Source organism: Rhinatrema bivittatum, chromosome 2 (assembly GCF_901001135.1).
Source record: "Rhinatrema bivittatum chromosome 2, aRhiBiv1.1, whole genome shotgun sequence".
Classification (NCBI taxonomy): Eukaryota; Metazoa; Chordata; class Amphibia; order Gymnophiona; family Rhinatrematidae; genus Rhinatrema; species Rhinatrema bivittatum.
This window is the reverse complement of record NC_042616.1, coordinates 725,225,223-725,244,924: the sequence shown is the minus strand read 5'-3', so window position 1 is coordinate 725,244,924 and position 19,702 is coordinate 725,225,223. Positions and strand designations below refer to the sequence as shown.

Genomic DNA, 19,702 nt, shown 5'->3' with positions numbered 1-19,702 from the left:
CAGTGTAATTCTGCTCTGGAAATACATCATATGTTCCAGTACACGCAAATATTTGCAATGCAAAATGCGCAAAAAAATGCAGGTGTATTAGTATGCATATACAGTTGAAAATACTTGTGTGTATACTTGAAATCACCAGTTTGCCTATTCCTCTGCTGGCTTTACCCCCTCTGTCTCCGGTTCACCTAGACCTATTTCATCTGAACTCTCCCCAGGTCACTCAAGATCTCTTAACCAAAAATTGCAGATACATATCTGATTTATGCTAGACAATATAACATTTTATAAGTAAGTTTGATTTGTATAAATCTCTTATAAAATAGCAACTTCTGCATGTACCTCTTGACCCTGCCCTTGAATGCCCTTAGACTGCCCTATTTATTGCACTGGTATGTTCTACTCTTCCCACATGTAACCCCTTTAAAAAAAATTACTCAGGCTTGTTTTTCTAAATTTCCCTCCATTATAAGGAATGTTTATGAGCAGTTTAATACTTTTTTCCCCCTTTGCATTACTGTGTTGTGGTTTAGAGGTAAATCTTAATGTAAACTTTACATAGTACATGAATGCAATTTTAGGGTTTTGATCAAATACCATATAAAACGATGACTTTGCATTTATTATATGGAAATCTTGATGTGATATACAAATCTTGAGTCTTTTTAGAAATACCAATGTATTCTCTCTCTTCTGATGTAAACTTGTTGGTCTGGTCATCTTTGTAACATAAAGATGTAAGAATGGTGCCCATTTCTAGCTGTTGATGATCTCACATTTGTAATTCTGAAAGCTAATGATTGAAATCTACAGATCATATAATGTAATTGTTTTAAGAGCATTGAGATTGCTACAAAGCTGAGTATTTTACATAATCTAGTGGTGAGGATGTAAAGATATTTAGTAAAGTTAGGCACCAGCCAACTCGAGAGCCAAGGTAGGGTACAAAATGTTTTCCTTGTAACTTTTTGGGTTTCTTGTTTTGTCTTGTCATTTTTGCAGAGGGGAGGGAGTTCTCTTTATGGGATTTATTTATTTTTGCTTTGTTTTGGGGTTTTGGATTTTTTTGTCCTTGGGGACAAGGTTTGGTTTGTCTTGTTATTTTTTTTCCTTTGGCTTTTCCTTCCTCCCCGCCTCTAGCCCCCTTCATTTAGTTCCACGTTTTCTTCTGGGCAAGCCAGGAATAGCTTGGGTCATGGCCAAACAGGTACCCAGGATTTTTTGACCTATTCGTAGCTCATAAATGAGGTTCATTTTGGCGAACCTTCTTTCTAGTTTTCTCTTGGATTGGTTCCCCCCCCCCCCCCCCCCCCGCCACTATGTTTGGATGAGAATATGCATTTATCTAGTTTCACAGCCTAGATTTTAGTGAATTTGGCAAATACAAAATACTTTGACTTCCCTTTGTAGTATAAAGGCAGAAAAAATATTACCAATTAAAACTAGTTAGGGATACAGGATAGCTTGTTAAAGGAGCAAGTAAACCAGTGTTGAATTAGTTTAAAACTATCTGATTTGTAGAGTTTTACTATTTAAGCTTCTAATCTACTGTTTGCTTTATTCTACAGGTTTCATGTTTCAAGCTCTTGCAAGGAACCTCAAGTATATATACATGCTTTGTCTGATGCTCGGTGTGTTTTTGATATGGCTGTAAGTGTTAATTTTCACATTCACATACCTTTTAGCCTAGACATTGTCATCCTTGTATATTGTAATGCTTTAGAACAGGACATAATACAGTGTAAAAATTAAGAGCCATAAATTTGACAAGGGGCTTTTTTCTGAAAATTATTGGCTATTTAAAGTATTGACACTGACTAGAAATGGGGCTGTGGGTTTGAGCTTCAGTCATTAAGGGCCGGAAATTGGTCTGGTTTTTAGGATAATCCTGCATGAATATTGAGATTTAACAATATCCTGAAAACCAGTCTGGTTTGTAGCTCCCCAAGAATCTTCATTGACACACCTTGGGCTAGAATCTCAAATCAATTTTTCTTACCTCCTTTGAACATTTTTAGGCTTGTCTTGTCACAATTTAGTGGTTTCTTTTTTTCTTTTTCTTTTTTTTTTTTTTTTACAGGTTTTTGAAATGGCCATACCCCATGTTTGAGAATGTTACCTCTGCATCCAGTCTTAAGATGCTTTAACATATTCATGCTTTGTGTTTCATTTTGCCTACATAGAGATTGTGAAGATTAGCAAAACAGGGCCCTAATTTACTTGGGTTTGTAGTGGAAGTGGTCAGGTAGAAAGCTTTTCAAAAAAATCTTGCAGGCATTAATAAAGTACCAGAAGGTAGTAATTTTCCATAGAAATGAAATTCTCAAGAACAAGGGGTGGTCATAGGAAGCTAAATGGAAGCTGAAAAGGAATATGAGAAAATACATGCATGCATGGGAAAAGACCACAGATTGACAAATGGATGGACCAAGTGGTCTTTCTGCTGATAAGTTTAAAACAGATGCAGTGGTTTGACTAGCACAGTGTTTCCTAGCTGGTGTGCTTCTGATCAGGTGTGTCATGGGAAAATCACCGCTGCCTGATGCTCAGATCCAGACCAGCACATGGACACTGCGCTTAGCACCTCACAGCAACAAGGGTCCCAGCGAAGGCTCTTAAGTGTAGGAGCTCCTTTCTGAGAGCATGTACAATCATGCATGTCTCTTCTCCCTAGCTACAGTATGAGACTTGGCATGTGGTAATTAATGGGCAGTATGCAGTGTATGGATATCCGGGCCCCTTTTTGTACAGCACACAGAACCATCATGTATCTTTTGAGTCCTTCCAGACTTTCTTATCCTAGGCTGAGTGAGATAGGGAGAGTGTGCACTGAGCACTGGATGTGACTCACTGAGTTTTGAGAGCAACAGCAGTGAAGGAGCTCTGGTAGCCAAGGTAACTAACTGAACCAGTTGCCCACACCATACAGACTTCTCTCTTATCCTATGCTTGTATGTAGAGGGAACTGGTCTGTTATGATGGATTCATGTCTTGTCCCTTGTCCGCCTTTGTTTTGAATTTTGGCAGAGATGGGTTTTCAGTGCTTACCTAGCTCTTCTTTTGACAGTCCTCTTCATGTCCACATTTACTAAACAGTGGAAGTTGGTGCACTGTATCTTTTTATTGTGATGTGCCTTGGGCTTGAAAATATTGAGAAACAGTAGGTTAGATCACTGGACTTGGATTCATGAGAAGTCATAGGTAATGAGTTACTCTGATCACTGAGTTGATGGCTGTGAGCAAATCACCTTATCTCCCTTTAACTCTAGTTTTGGAATCGTTGAACCTGCCTTGTACTCATCAGTATCATTTTGATCAAATATATAATTGTCAATCACAATGAAAAGAGATCATCTTAATTGAATTACAAGTTGAACAAGTCATTTTGATAACAGTCCAGTATTAGCAATTGTGGCAGCATGCTCAGAAGTTGTAACAAAAATAAACTACCCCTTTTTCTTATGTGTTCCTTTCATAAGGAAGTTCCCCTGTACGTACCAGGATCAGTCCAGACGGTGGGTTATGTCCCCCGTCCAGCAGATGGAGTCAGAACAAAACTCGAGAGGAGGCACTATATAAGCCCCCTTCCCTTGCCTCACTCTCCAATATTCTTTTGACTCCAGCAGATGTGAGCAGGGGACTCTGCAGTCCCCAGTGCAGGAGATTAGGTCTTCTAGTTTTCTGCCTTCTTTTGTGTATTTCTCATCGAGGGATCAAGTATAAAAAAAAAAAAAAAAAGAAACAGGAATAATTTCTTGAAACAGATAAGTTTCTGGGGGGACTTAGCAGGCTCTGCCTGAAGGGACGTGAAGTGCTTGCTTCCAGGTCTGTACCTTCCTCCCCCCCCCCCCCCCACCTCTCAGGGCGCTATCCTTCGGGTTTTGGGGGAGTGTTGGGGAGTTTTTTGTGTCAGATCCTTTTCCAGGTTTACCTTCGTGGTCTCTGAATTCGGGCCGGACCCGGGGTGCAAACTAGTGGTGGTAGTCTCTCCCCCTCCCTCCCCCGTTATCTTGCATTGTCCTCCGCCGCTACCGACCCACGGTCAGCGGGGCCTTCTCCCGGGACCACCAGACGCCGGGAGGCGCTCTCACTGGGTCGGTGGGGGGGGGGGGGGGTCCGTGTGCCCGCAGCATTGCTGTAGCGCGACTCGCGCGCTTTTTCCCCTGTCAGCTCTCCCTCGCCAAACCTGCCATGCTGCGCTCCTCAGAGTGCTCTGCCTGCGGCAGGCAAGGTGGTCGGCTCTCGCGGGAGGGGCTTGGCGACATCTGCCTTCCTGACGGGGAAGGCACCGCCCGGCAGGGGGACGAGACCACAGGTCCTCGCAGTGAGGACCGCACGTCTCGGAAGCGGCAGGCCCCGTTCCCGCTGAGTGCGGGAACGTTGGCCATTTTGTTTTCTGATTCTGACGCAGGAGAGGAAGACGTGGAAGGCCCGATGCCGGTGTTGCCTCCCGGTTCAGCACCATTCCCCGGCCCGGAGCCTGGCGGTCGGGAGGGGGAGGACCAGGATCGTTTCCCTCAGGGACCGCTGGAGTTTTCGCCCGAGTTTGTGGTTCTAATGCACCGGGCTTTCTTGCAGTGTAGGTCTCAGCCCTCGGAGGTTCCTGGGGGGCTCCCTCCTCCCAAACTGGCGCGAGTGGGATCGTCCCTGGAGGGGTCTTCTCCTCAGGGTAGGGCGTTGCCCCACGCAGGAGATTCGGGGCCCTCCCGTGTCCCGCTGGCCCCAGCTGGTGGACCCAGCAACCCTCCGGCAGGAGATCCGCTCCAGGACACGGGGGATGACCCCACGTTAGCTTCCCAGGTGGAGGGGGATGACCCAAGGGTCCTACGAATTTTTCAGTATGATGAGCTGGACGACCTCATTCCCCACATTCTCCAGGAAATGGATATCGATGCTCCCCCGGAACCGGTGGTAGCCACTTCCCAGGGCAGGAAGGGGGATCCAACTCATCCCACTTTCTTACAACTGATTTCCAGGGAATGGGATTCACCGGAGGCCTCCCTCAAGTTCAGTAGAGCAATGGACAAACTTTATCCCCTGCCAGAAGATTTCCTGGAACTCCTCAGGGTCCTTGCTGTGGATTCCGCAGTTTCGGCCGTGACAAAGAGCACTACCATCCCGGTCACGGGCGGCACAGCGCTGAAGGATCTCCAGGACAGGAAGTTGGAGGTTTATCTCAAGAGAATCTTCGAGGTTTCGGCGTTGGGTCTGCGAGCGGCCATCTGTAGTTCGCTTGCGCAAAGAGCGGGACTCTGATGGGTACAACAATTGCTCACTTCCCAGGCCCTTCCGAAAGCGGAGGCCCAGCAGGCGGATCGGTTAGAGGTCGTGATAGCCTATGGGGCGGACGCCTTGTATGACCTCCTTCGGGTCCAGGCCCGATCGATGGTAGCGGCGGTCTCTGCTCGTCGGCTGCTGTGGCTGCAATATTGGTCAGCGGATGCCTCGTCCAAAACACGCCTAGGTTCGCTTCCTTTTAAAGGTAAGTTCCTCTTTGGGGAGGACTTGGACCAGATCATCAAGTCCCTCAACGAGAATGTGGTTTACAAGCTCCCGGAGGACAGGCCGCGAGCATCTAGATCCTTCAGCTCCACCAGTATCGCTCCCATAGTCAGCGACGATACCGTCCCCCCAGACAGCAGCAACAGCAGCACCAACAGTCTCGGACTTCATACTCTCGTGTGCAGACTTGGAACCGGTCCTTTCGGGGCCGCAGGCCCGGCAAGGGCGGACAACCCCAGAGGTCTTCCTCGAAGTCACCCCAATGATGCCAGGCCGACCCGCGATCCGATTCCCAGGGTGGGGGGTCGCATTGCCCTCTTCTCCAGGGAATGGGCCCGAATCACGTCGGATCAGTGGGTCCTGGATATCCTAACACACGGCTACGCCTTGGATTTTGTCCACCCGCCCAGGGACAGGTTTCTCTTCTCCCCGTGCGGCTCCTTCCTCAAGAGACGAGCAGTCTGGCAAACCCTCGACCGTCTTCTTTCCTTGGGGGCGATTGCCCCGGTATCTGCCGCCGAGCTGGGTCGGGGTAATTATTCCATTTATTTTGTGGTGCCCAAGAAGGAAGGCATTTTTCGGCCCATCCTGGACCTCAAGACGGTCAACCGATACCTCTGGGTCCCAAGCTTCCACATGGAAACTCTGCGTTCGGTGCTGGCGGCGGTCCATCCAGGGGAGTTCCTCGCATCCTTGGATCTTACGGAGGCAACCCTGCATATCCCGATCCACGAGGCACACCACCGCTATCTTAGTTTCAAGATTCTGGGACAGCATTTTCAGTTTTGAGCACTCCCGTTCGGCTTGGCGACAGCTCCACGGGTCTTCACGAAGATTATGGTCGTGGTGGCCGCAGCCCTGTGCCGAGATGGGGTTCTGGTGCACCCTTACCTGGACGACTGGCTCATCCGGGTGAAATCTCGAACCGAGGGGATCCAAGTGGTCGACAAGGTGGTACGATTACTTCGGTCCCTGGGGTGGATCATCAACTTTACGAAGAGCAGTCTCTCTCCATCCCAGTCGTTGAATTTTCTGGGAGCACACTTCGATACCAAGGTGGGAAAGGTGTTTCTAAGTGCGGACCGGGCACATGCCTTGCGCGAACAGATCCTGCGGTTCCTGACACTCCAGGCACCCACAGCATGGAACTACCTACAGGTCCATGGCATCCACCATAGATCTAGTCTCTTGGGCGTTTGCGCATCTGCGTCCCCTTCAGTGGGCCTTGCTATCCCGTTGGAAGCCGGTGTCGCGGGAATTTCAGGTGGTTCTTCCAATACCAACAGCTGCAAGACTCAGTCTCCGCTGGTGGCTGGTCCCTCGCCACTTGGCGCGAGGGGTCTCTCTGGAAGTCCCAGACTGGGTGGTTGTCACCACAGACGCCAGCCTGGCCGGCTGGGGAGCAGTCTGCGGGGTGAGTTCCATTCAGGGCCGTTGGACAGCGGAACAGTCCCGGTGGCCCATCAACCGTCTGGAAACGAGAGCGGTACGCCTGGCGTTGCGGGGTTTTCTTCCCTTGGTCCGCCATCGGGCGGTCAGGGTCCTATCAGACAACGTGACCACGGTATCGTACATCAACCGTCAGGGGGGCACAAGGAGCCGTCACGTCTCGCTGGAGGCGGACAGACTGATGCAGTGGACGGAGGTCAACTTGAGCCGGCTGGCAGCCTCTCACATTGCAGGTGTGGACAATGTACAGGCAGACTTCCTAAGCCGACAGCGCTTAGATCCCGGAGAATGGGAGCTCTCGGAGGAAGCGATGAGTCTAATAGCCACCCGGTGGGGGACTCCTCACATGCACCTCATGGCCATGGCCGAAAACGCAAAGGCCCCTCGATTCTTTAGCCGACGACGAGAACGCGGGGCGGAAGGGGTTGATGCCCTGGTTCTACCGTGGCCTCGGAAGATCCTGCTGTATGTCTTCCCTCCGTGGCCCCTGGTGGGGAAGGTACTCTGTCGCATTGAGAGCCATCAGGGACCGGTCATTCTAGTGGCACCGGAATGGCCCCGATGGCCCTGGTTTGCGGATCTCCTTCATCTGGCGGTGGAGGGACCCCTGCGGCTCAATCATCTCTACCACCTTCTGCGACAGGGACCTATATTTTTCGAGCAGGCAGATTGCTTCTGTCTTGCGGCTTGGCTTTTGAGAGGCGCAAGTTGAGACGCCGTGGATACTCGGAGGGGGTGATTTCCACTCTTCTGCTGGCACGCAAGACATCCACCTCTGTTACTTACGTGCGGGTCTGGAAAGTTTTCGAGGTATGGTGCCAGGCGCGTACTATTCGTCCGGTCCACGCCTCGGTGACACAGGTTCTTTCGTTCTTGCAGGCCGGTCTGGATTTGGGGCTGGCCTATAATTCACTTAAGGTTCAAGTTACAGCGTTGGGGGCTTTCCTGCACAATGGGCAGGACTCGAGGCTGTCGGCTCACCCGGATATTGTACGTTTTCTGCAGAGGGCTAGACACCTGAAGCCGCCATTGAGGCCGCCTTGTCCGTCTTGGAATCTCAACTTGGTACTCCGTATACTGGGCGGTCTGCCTTTTGAGCCTTTTCGGTCGGCCACCATCAAGGACCTCACCCTCAAGACAGTTTTTCTGGAGGCGATCAGCTCGGCGCATCGTATCTCGGAGCTTCAGGCGTTGTCATATCTTCGCTTTACCGAGGAAGGAGTGTCTTTGCACACGGTCCCGTCGTTCTTACCAAAGGTCGTCTCGGCATTCCATATCAACCAGTCTGTCGATTTGCCTTCCTTCGCTTCGACGGAACCCAGGGAGCTCCACAAGCTTGATGTCAGGAGGTGTCTTCTACGATACCTAGCGGTCACCAACGAGTTTCGTCTCTCGGATCACCTATTCATACTCTGGTCGGGCCCTCGGAAGGGTCGTGTGGCCTCCAAGACAACCATTGCCCGTTGGCTCAAGGGGGCGATCACAGCCATGTATCTTGGAGCTGGGAAGAATCCACTGCTGTCTGTTCGAGCACATTCACTTCGGTCCCAGGTGACTTCCTGGACGGAAAGTTCTTCAGTGTCCCCCCAGGAGATCTGCAGGGTGGCCACGTGGACGTCTCTCCACACCTTCGCGCGCCAGGATCGGATTCTTTTGGGGATAGAGTTCTTCGAGCAGGGCTGTCTGTGGCCCACCCATTGTAAGGGAAGCTTTGGTACATCCCACCGTCTGGACTGATCCTGGTACGTACAGGGGAAAAGAAAATTATTCCTTACCTGCTAATTTTCGTTCCTGTAGTACCATGGATCAGTCCAGACGCCCTCCCTGTGTTTGGGGGGTTTCTCAGTTGGGATTGTTTGCCTCCGCTCGAAGGTCTGTCTGCTATTTCTCTCTGTACCCTGGGGCTCCAGGGATGGTTATGGTTTACGGTTCTGTTGGCAAGTTCCCACTGGGGTAATGTTCAGACAATTTTCACTTTTTTGCCTTGTTTGGGTGTTTCGTTACTTGATCCCTCTGTCTCCTCTCTTATTGGCTTTGCTAGTCTAGTTTACTGAAGAGTGAGGCAAGGGAAGGGGGCTTATATAGTGCCTCCTCTCTAGTTTTGTTCTGACTCCATCTGCTGGACGGGGGACATAACCCACCGTCTGGACTGATCCAAGGTACTACAGGAACGAAAATTAGCAGGTAAGGAATAATTTTCTTATATAGGGGATAAATGGTGCCATATATTAACTCATAAGTATCAGTACTAAATTAATAAACATTGGGTAACAATGGTAAAAGCCAGCACATGAAGAATCTTCCCTGGTTCTGAACTCTTAAATGGTAGCTTGCTGCTACTGCTCTTGTACTTAATCCAAACCTGTGCTACAGTACTTTCCAAGTATCAAAGTATGAATTCTAGGACAAGCAGGATGGTAGTCCTCACACATGGATGACTTCAGATGGAGCCCAGCACAGAAAACTTATTTCCTGGCTTGTAGCCAGATGGTCTCAGGACCCCAGTGGGTTATATGCTCTTCTGCTAGCAGATGGGAGATGGAGTCAGATTTTAAACCTGACATCACCCTAGATATACCCTTGCAGTGACCTCAACTCTTCACTGTCTCGCCGTCTCCTAGCAGATGCGGACAGTGTTAGGAAATTACAGCAAGAAGACAAAATTTATCTCAAGAAGACGAGCCCCGCTCTCTTGCGGTGATACCTAAGGGTCCCTCCCTCAGTTGAGAATTCCTGAGATGATTTCAATATCTCTCAGAGGTGAGAGCCGGTCTGGTAGCCGGTAACCCTGGCGTGGACTTAGCCCCAAGAGCAGCTGAAAGGTAGCGGGTGCACATCCGAGCACAGCGGTGAAGGTAAAGCCCCCCCCCGGGCAGCTGGAGACCGTCCCGGCACGCGATCGGTAAGCGCCGAGACCAGGTAAGAGGAAAACTTTAAACTAAGGTCTTGGGCTCGGAGTGCCGCCCTGATTCTGAATTTCACCCGGCGAGGTAAAAGGGAGCACCAATTGGGTTTGAGCAGCCTTGGTTGGGCTAGGTCGCCCCGATCTGGTGCAGGGGTCCGAACACGTGGAGACCCACTTGGGGGGGGCATCTTCCCTTCTCGTCCGGCAGTACGCGTGGGGCAGGCTGGTCTGTCAACGCGCCCAACTTGTGCGCCTTCAACTTATACGTGCGGTTGTGCGCGCGTCTAACTGTACGCACAGCCGCGCTTAAAACTGCATGCGCGCATTGTGCTCACGCATAACTGTGTGCATATTGAAGCACGCTACCTGTGCCCTTAGACAATGGCACTGGCGTCCAAGAAGCCCAGAAGGCACTCTATTTGCATAGCCAGCCACAACAGAAACGCACAGCCTGAACTGGGGTCCTGCCTGTGTCTTCGTTGTGAAGAAGCCCAGGGGGGACCAAAGCTTGGCCCCTCACTGTTGGAGAATGGGTCTGGAACTACTACATACAATAGCACCCCGGATCTATGCGACTCTTAAATGGTATCTCCACATGAGGGCACATCAGAGGCCCCTACTCCAACTCCCCCTGTGGTTAATATGGATCCAGGGACCTTCTCCTGGCTAGAATTTTTCCAGGGGCTGTAAGCCTTTGTTCAGGCACAATCAGCCCCGGCTGGGACTCTGGTTCAACCCCTGCCGGAAACACAGGATCCTCCTGGCCCTGTTTGGATGCCTCGCGACATGCCTCGCCTAACCAAGAATTTCTCAGACGGGGACCCGGATACCTCAGATGATGGTGGCTCTCTGGAAGAAGGAGAAATCCCTCCGGCCTGGAACTATACAGAATCATGTTTCGCTTCTTCATCAGGGATGAATTACCTGCCCTTGTTTCCTAGACTCTGAAGACTCTGGGGATCCCAGGCACGGACCCTATGGCGGAACCAAAGAACCACCCCATCTTGGTGTCCCTTCGTAAAGCAATCCAGGAACTGATTGACCTGGAGTGGGATGCCCCGGAGGTCAGCTTTAAAGGAGGGTCGGGCCTTGGAAGCCTCGTACCCTCTGGAACCAGCGACCAAGGAACGCCTGCGTTTTCCGAAAGTGGGACACCATGGTCTGTGCCGTCTCAAAGCGAACAACCATTCCCATTGAGGGAGGGGCTGCATTGAAGGATACTCAGGAAAGACGATTAGAATCCATCGTTAAGCAGGCCTTTGCAACAGCAGTGACACTGCAGATTGCTTCCTGCTGCGGACTGGTGGCATGTTCCTATTTGCTCTTCTCGAGAGAGGCAAACAACGCAGGAACATACTGGTGAAACAATTGAACCTGAAGCAGCCTTCCTGATGGACGCAAGCTCAGATCTGGTGTGTACCTCAGCCAGAGGAGTAGCCTCTGTAGTGGTGGCCAGAAGACAGTTATGGTTGCAGAATTGGTCTGCTGACATGACCTCTAAAGCAAATCTCACAAGGATGCCTTTTAAAGGATCTCTTATTCAGAAGTGAATTGGAGAAGTTAGCCAGCAAGTAGGGCGAATTTCCAGTGCCTCGGCTACCGGAGGACAGGGGTAAAAGATCCCAGTGCCCCTCCCCCAGAAGAACTAGGGGTAGGGGCTCTCAACCCTTTCGCCCCCTACAGGAACTCTCAGTTCCAGGCACAGGAAAAACGATCTTACGGTCTTCCGTGTTACATACTCTTTTTACTTTACAATTTTGAGAGAAAATGCGGTGTTCAGACACCATCCACCATCAAACTAATCAAAAGGGATATCCCTTCCTGTGAGAACTCCCTTGAGGAACATTAAAAAGTAAGAAGAGAATGTAATACGGAAGATCGTAAGATCGTAAGATCATTTTTCCTGTTGGAACCTCTTTGAGGAATATTGAAGAGTAAGAGTCACTCGGATTGGTTGTAAGGGATTTATAAGAGGAAATAAGGGAATGAAGTGCGGGATACCGTGAGAACGGTCTTCTTGTGGGAACTCCTTTGAGAAACACTGAAGAGTGAGAGTCTGTGATGAAACCTGCAGGGGAATACTATTAAAAACGAGTATGTTGGAGGTTTATGATCAGAAAAAATCCTCAATGCTCTCCTGAAGAAGCCTGTAAAAAGGTGAAACATGTTGAGAGGCTGAAGAGGATATAGAAAGATCGGGAAGATGAAGAAAATATGAGAAATATAATTGTTGAATCAAAATGATTGTCAGTTAATGAGACACTTTTCTGCTTGTGAAAAATTAGTTTTTGAAATAAAAGAATATTTGAAAGAATTTAATATACAAGATAAGAGGTTGGGGTAACAAGGTTTTTAGTGGATATGCATGTGAAGGGAAGTGTGAATGGTATGAATGTATTGGTAGGGATTTTTAGGTAGGTGTTCCTTGGGTTTGTGTGTTGAAAAATTTTTAGATAAAAGTGTTTGGGAAATATTTTCTCTGTAATATTAATAAAGATTATAATATATTGTATCACTATATGTTTTTTGTGTTTTGGATTTTTGTGATGTATTATTGATTTGCCAGTGGGTTTATCTAGTCCAGCAGGCCTTGGGGTTTGAGAGGCGCCAATTCCAAACCCCCCCCCCCCCCCCCCGATGGAGTCTGCCCTAAAAAGGCAAAGTGTTCCTGCACCCACGCTTCTGGGGCCCCCCCCCCCCCCCCCCCCCCCCCGAGTCAGGAGCACAGGGTGCTCGATGCTCTGGATATGGAGGTGTTTCAGGGTGCTATGTTGATCACCCATATTGCTTCCTACCAGCTGTACATGATGCAGTATTCCAGGCACCTCTGGAAGCAGGTCCAGGAATTGTCTGAGCGCCTGCCCCAACAGCAGCAGGAGGCATTGTTAGCAGTCGTCCAGCAAAGCCTGGAATGTGGCAAACACGAGGTGCAGTCCACCTAAATGTGTTTGAAACAGCGGCCAGGGTGGCAGCAGTGGGCAGTGGTGCCCGAATATGGCTTGGCTCCAAGCCTCTACCCGGCTGGAGGTTCAGGAGAAGCTCTTGGACCTGCCGTGTACTGGCAAGAACCTCTTTGGGGACAAAGTGAGGGATGCTCTGGCTCAGTTAAAGGATTACCATGAGACCCTTCAGCATATCTCTGCCAATACATTGGACCTGCCGTCCTCTGCTTTGTGGAGCAGTGTTGCCAGCATTGGGGGTATGTTCATCTAAGTTTTGGGGGTATAAAATGTTTTCTGTGCAGAAAATCTGGCTTATGTTCATAGTGTTATGCTAATTTTTTTTATGCACACGTTTGTGGGGTAGTATGCTTTTTTAAAAACTCTCAATGCATTAGCATACCATTACTTTACTGTATTGGGTTTTAACTTTTAGCACGAGTAAAAAAATGCACTAAAGGTCAGTGCACATTTTTTTTTTACTCTGTTTTATTACTTAGCGGCCTCTTAAAGCTGTTCTTGAAGCATTTAAGCTATCAATTTTGTTTTTGGTTATAGTAGCTATTAACTATAACTTTCCCTGGGTATAGAAACCAGTGTAACTCCTGCTATTTAGCAAACAATTCTTTCTGCTAGAAGAGAGTTAAGAAATCATTTTAATATACTAGATACACGTTTTAAGAACAGACCATTATATTGCTAGTTATATATATATTTTTTCCTGTTTTTTTTTAAACTGACAGTTAACTTGCAAGCTACAGAAATAGTCATGCAATTGTTTAACCCTTTTAAATTTTACCTGCTTCTAGGAAGAATATGGTTTTAAGATGAATACGTTGGACATTGGTGGAGGCTTCTCAGGAACTGAATTTCAGCTGGAAGAGGTATGACTTCGTGATTAGTTAAAACTCTATTTTGGGGTACGTGTATTCATGGGTTTTAGTTTTCTTGTGCTGATTTGGTCTGCAACAATCTGTTGTACCATTGAATATTTGGCAGTAACCAAGCCATGGTAGTTCTTGAAAATATACATTCATCTATAGCAGGTAGATGTATGTGAATTATGCAATATAAACAGGGCATAGTCAGGGCTGGTGCAAGAGTATTTGATGTCCTAGGCAAATGTTTGGTATTCGCCTCATTCTCCTCACCTTAACTCCAGCACAACAGTGGCTCCAGCACAGCATTCTGTTCTGTGGTATTGGTGCTAGGATTTTGGTGCCTCCCCTCCCTTTGGGCATTGGAATATTTATTTAGGAAATTTATGAATCACCCAAAGCGATGTACACATTTTTAAAACAAAAAGACAACCAAGAAAAACGTCTCCACCCATATTAAACAAACTTAATTGTGCATGAAGAGAAGTATTACCATATTCTATTTTACAAATTCTGCATTTCTGTCAGCCAGGTTTTTAATTTCTTTTCAAAACTCATTAGATTGTTTTAGAAAGATTAATGTATGATTGTTTTTAAATAAATCTGAAGTTGCCAGGTATAGTCAATAGGGAATTTGTTTATCTTTAGTTTTAATTACTGGGTATTTGATATCTGCTCTTTCAGAATCTTTTGATTTTTGACAATTTAAAGCTCAAAAAAAATTTTTTTTTTAATTAGATATTTTTCTTTGTCAGCTGTTTTGAAGGGAGGAAGACTTAGAATGAATGTCAGGAAATATTTCTTCATTGAAAGGGTGGTGGATGCCTGGAATGCCCTTCTGGAGGAAGTGGTGAAGACTAAAACTGTGAAGGATTTCAAAGGAGTATGAGAGAAACACTGTGGATCCCTAAAGACTAGAGGATGGAAATAAATAAAGCGTAACCAGCATGGAGAGGCACTTACTACCTTGGGAAGCTTGCTGGGCTGACTAGATGGACATTTTTGGTCTTTTTATGCCGTCATTACTATATATTAGTATGGCCTTACTTTTATGATTTATATTTGTTTTATGAGGCATGGTGATGTTTGTTCCAATGTTGTATTGCATATAGAGTCTGGCTTGTGGTTTCTAGTTTGTGACAAACATTTGTTTATACTTCATGGTCTCTCTAGTCTGTATTTGTGTGTGCATCTGTGTTCTGCATGTGTGACGAAGGTGAGATATTCTGCTAGTGTGCAATTTCTATATAGGGATCTATAGCAGCCTAATTTGTTCTGTTTTCATAATAGATGTATTGGTGTTTTAGGACCTGGTATTGTAAGTGTTGCTTTTTCATAGATAGGTTACAGTTTGTCTGGCAGTTAGTGTTATGGAATGGTAGGCTTACTTTAGGTTTTCAGTACATTTTTAGAAGGTTTTGATTACAATATTCCTGGTATTGGAGGGCGTTTGTGTTGCTGTTACCGAGGGTAACACCTGAATTTTAATATTTTTCTATGATGAGTGGTAAGGGGACATGTTCTTCTCTGAACCTGTTGGGAGTTTGTGAGAAATAGGGTATTGTAGAACTTGAGGTGCAGGATACCCTACACTTCACTCCTATATAGAATTTTTGATTGATTGCTCTTGAATAATTTTAGTGGTAGTTTTATTAAATGGTTAAAACTGGCCAGGGTTTTCTTTGTTGCTTAGAAGGCCCTTCTGTCTGGATACGCCATGGACAGCATGTCCAGCACCTTGTGACAGTGGTGCAAAATGTTTGTAGCGGTGCCTCCTGCTTTGAGCAAGGGTGTCTTGTTTCTGCTTGGTTTGAATTTGGAGAGTTGATTTTTAAAAGATCTATCTTCTCCTTAACTTTGTTTCCAAGTTGCTGCTGATCTTGAAGCTGTTTTTAAAATATTGCAAGTCCTACTGAGATGCTTGGCATATTCAGCATCAAGATGGGGGGGAAAAATGGTTTTGGAATTCTGAGGCATCTTATTTTCTGAATGAGGTTGTAAAGATACAGAACCATTTGGAATTGATGGTCTGAAATTCTGTTATGCAATATTGCTGACTGGAAGTTGTTCCCTTTGTCTTGTAGCTTTGCATCCTTGTCAGGGAGGAGAACTAGCATATCTTGGAACTTTTTGCTTTAAGGCAAGTTCTTCTACTTATTGGCTTGCAGGGCCCTGGGGTTTTATGCCCTGGGGTTATATTTGATAACTCCAAAGGGGAGAGCGCTATTTCTTTGCATGCAGTTTAATTGGCTGGAGGCTTTTAATGCACACTTTTGATATAGTGTGTGCTAAAGGAAAAAATGAAATTAAAACTGAACCCCCTACCAAGGAGACAAAATGAAATGAAGAAAAATGTCTGTACATACTAACTTTTAAAAATTTATATCTAGTTATAGGCCTGATACAAGATTACATACATTAAGTTTTAATCAGAGGTTAACAGAAACAATCCCCCAGAAATAAGGATGGTAGTATTAATATCTAAAAGATCCAAAACTATTTAAACATAAGCAAGCTCATAATTCAGCCATTTGTTCAGTCAGATCACCTCTCCTACATAAACAGCTTTTACATCTGAAAAATATGGATACAAATCACTTTAATTCTTCCAAAATCGAATTCCAGAGCATTGGCTCAGCCACTGAAAGTATTCGAGTGATTACCATAATCATACTTAAGGAGCATCCAACAAATAACTCCCAGCTGATTCAACATCTGAGGTAGAAGATCTTTAACTAATGCATGTTGGTGTATCACTATTCAAAGTTTTATGAATCTGAGCCCAGAATTTGAATTCCATATGCCATTTTATTGGAAGGTAATGAAGGGCATATGAAGTTGGTGAAATGAGATCCCTGCACTGAGCTTCACTTAAAACATAGGTGACTATATTCTGCACCACTTGTAAAGCTTTCAATGTGGAAGCGGTTAAACCAATATAAACAGAATTGCATTAATCCAGTCAAGATAATACAAAACCTGCAGACATTATATAAAAAATGCCATACTGGGTCAGACCAAAGGTCCATGCCCAGTTTTCTGACAGTAGCCAATGCCAAGTCACAAGTACTAGGAGGATCCCAAAGAATAGATCTAATCATTCTTGATCATTGCTAGGAATAAGCAGTGACTTTCCCAAGACTCCATGGCTGCTAATGGTTTGTGGACTTTTCTCTAGGAGCTTGTCTTTAACCTGTTTAAACTCAGCTATGCTAACTGTTTCCATCACATCCTCAGGCATCAGATAGTTTAATTGTGTGCTGTGAAAAACTACTTCTCCTGTTTGTTTTAAATGTGCTGCTACTTGGCATCATGGAATGTCCCTTAGTACCAGTACTGTTTGAAAGGGTTAAATGTTTTCTGTAAATAAACAGGGCTGAATTAACCGTTCTATGTGGGTGGCAGTATCGAGGGGACTCTTAGCTAGTAGAGCTTTTGCTCTGCTAAGCATCTGTAAGAACGTCTACTCGTACATTGCCTCGTGAACCCCTTTCTGAGCATCATCACAGATGTGAACCTTTTTTTTTTTTCTGTGAATATCTTTAAAAATTTGAAATTGCCTTGCTGCCTCAGCAACCCCCAAACAGCACTTTTTAGAACTACCAAAAAAGTTAAAGAAAAATTTAAAATTTTCCTAGCGTGTAGCAGATGGACTCAAAACAAGTGGGTATAGTGTGCTCGTGCTAGCAGTTGGAGACGGATCTGACGTCAGCACGGGTACATATACCCCCGCAGGAAGTGCAGCAATTCAGTAATTTCAGTCTCCAAAGCAGTTTGGAGCTACCACACGCTCGCTGAGCGTTTCTTTTTCCAAATTCTAAATTCTTAACAGAAACCTACCTGAAGACTAGCCCCGCACTCCTGCGGTGATACCATTCGGTCACTCCCCCAGTTGAGTTTCCCGATGTGATTTCCGTGGTCCCTCGGAGGTGAGTGCCTCGGTCCAGTGGCTGGTTCGCGGCAGGGACCTAGCCCCCGAGTGAGAAGGGCTCAGGCGCGGCCTAGAGGCAGCCTCGGTCCCGGCGTGGACATGGCCCCCGAATGAGACGAGTTCGGGCGCGGCCTAGAGGCAGCGGGTGCACCTCCTCGAGCGTGGCGGTGACGGTAATCACCCTCTCCCCCCGCAGCCGAAGACCGCCCGGGTTGCAGCAGGGAAGCGCCGAAGACAAGGTAAGGCGTATATCTTTACTTGTTGGTCTCCGAGGATCCGAGGAGTAGCAGAGTCTGCCTACGTGGCAGCCCGCCACAGAGGTCGCCAGTCGCCTGGTTTGGTTTGCAATACACACATGTTGATAGGTGCATGTTTCTAAGCTAAGCGCATACTGTTAGTCGCTAGTTGCTAAGCGCATACTGTTAGGCGCCCGCCGCTAAGCACATAGGCGCCCGTTGCTAGGCGCCCACTGTTCGGCACACATCTTTCGCGCATATTACAAAGCGCAGACTCTAGCTGGGTTAATAGACGAGATGGAGCGTAAGAGAGCCCATGCGTCAGAGGAGCCGGCACCTCCAGTTTCAGGCATAAGCCTCTGCTCTGCATGCAACCTCAGAGCCACACAGAGCGAGGAAGCAGACTCCCTATGTGCCCAATGTGAAGAGGCCTTGGGAGCTCCAGGCCAGCACCGGTCGCAACCCAGCGTACTTGCCAGTTCCTCAGGGAACACCCCAGACCTAGCAGGCAGCGGGGAGCTGCCAGGGAACCCGAGAGACCTGGTGCCCCTATGGCCAGATTCGGCCTCGCTTTCCTGGGTGGAATTATTTAAGGGGATTCATGCCTTTGACACAATGCAGGCTGCGCCCCAACCGGGTCCATATGTACCGGATGACCCGGCCCTTGGACCCTCGAGGCCTAGGCACGGCCGTTCGCCACCCAGAACCCCCACTTATGGGGATTCAGATTGCCCTGAGGAAGACTAAGAGCACCCCGAGGAGGGAGAATTTTCCTCAGGGATCGAACCATACCGAACCATGAAGCGCTTCTTTCTGAAAGAGGATCTTCCAGGCCTGAGTTCTCAATGCCTGTCGGAATTGGCCCTTCCGGGCCATGACACCCCGGGGGAACAGAGAATGAACCCCTTGTTAGAGGGCCTGCGTCAAATGACTCACCATTTTCCCCTCCTACAAGCAGCACAGCAGCTAATCGATCTGGAATGGAATGCGCCGGAGGCCTCATTCAAAGGGGGTCGGGCCTTGGCTGGCATGTATATATATATAATTATATTTATGTTTATGTAAATAATTTAACTTTTATTAATGTTATTTAGCTTTTTGCTTTGTTTAAAATTATTTCATTATTGACGTTTAAATGTATTAGACTAAGGAATTTTACTTCCTGCTTATTCTGTTTCATTGTAAACCGGTTTGATATGCATTTTATGCAGGAAAATCGGTGTAAAAAAATTAAAAATAAATAAATAAATGTACCCCTTAGACCCGGCAGCTAAGGAACTGCTGGCGTGCCCTCAGGTAGACGCCATAGTAAGCGCAATTGTGAAGCGCACCACCATTCTGGTGGAAGGGGGGACGGCCCTCAAGGATACACATGACCGGCGCATGGACGCCATTTTGAAACAAGCCTTTGAGGTAGCAGCCATGTCCCTACGAATTGCGACCTGCTGCACCGTGTTGACGCGTTCCTGTTTATCACAGGCCAGGAACAACACCCCGGGAGAAGAGATGGAATCAGCTCTCTCGTTTCTCACTGACGCAGCCTCCGATCTAGTCCGTACGGCAGCCAAGGGAGTATCGTCCGCAGTGGCAGCCAGGAGGCAGCTCTGGCTACGTAATTGGTCGGCCGACTCCTCTTCCAAGACACGCCTCACGAAAATGCCCTTTAAGGGATCCCTCCTGTTCGGCAGCGACCTCGAGAAACTGGCCAATAAATGGGGCGCTTCTTCATTACCCCGTCTACCAGAAGACAAGCCAAGGAGGAGCCAGCGCCCGTGTCCTAGACCATCCAGAGGTAGAAACTCGCAGCGCTTCAACCCATACAGGACTCACTACCAAGCACCTCGTCCACAGGCCAGGAATCAGTC

At 47.3% G+C, this 19,702-nt stretch overlaps 1 protein-coding gene across 2 annotated transcripts in view; it reads left to right on the top strand.

The window, feature by feature from the left end:
• AZIN1 (antizyme inhibitor 1) overlaps nt 1–19,702 on the top strand; it is a 268,902-nt gene that overhangs the window by 137,903 nt on the left and 111,297 nt on the right. For both annotated transcript variants that reach the window (XM_029591846.1, XM_029591847.1), the window contains exons 7-8: nt 1,566–1,647; nt 13,602–13,676. In XM_029591846.1, coding sequence (XP_029447706.1) covers nt 1,566–1,647; nt 13,602–13,676 — 157 coding nt within the window. The remainder of the gene's footprint in view (nt 1–1,565; nt 1,648–13,601; nt 13,677–19,702) is intronic.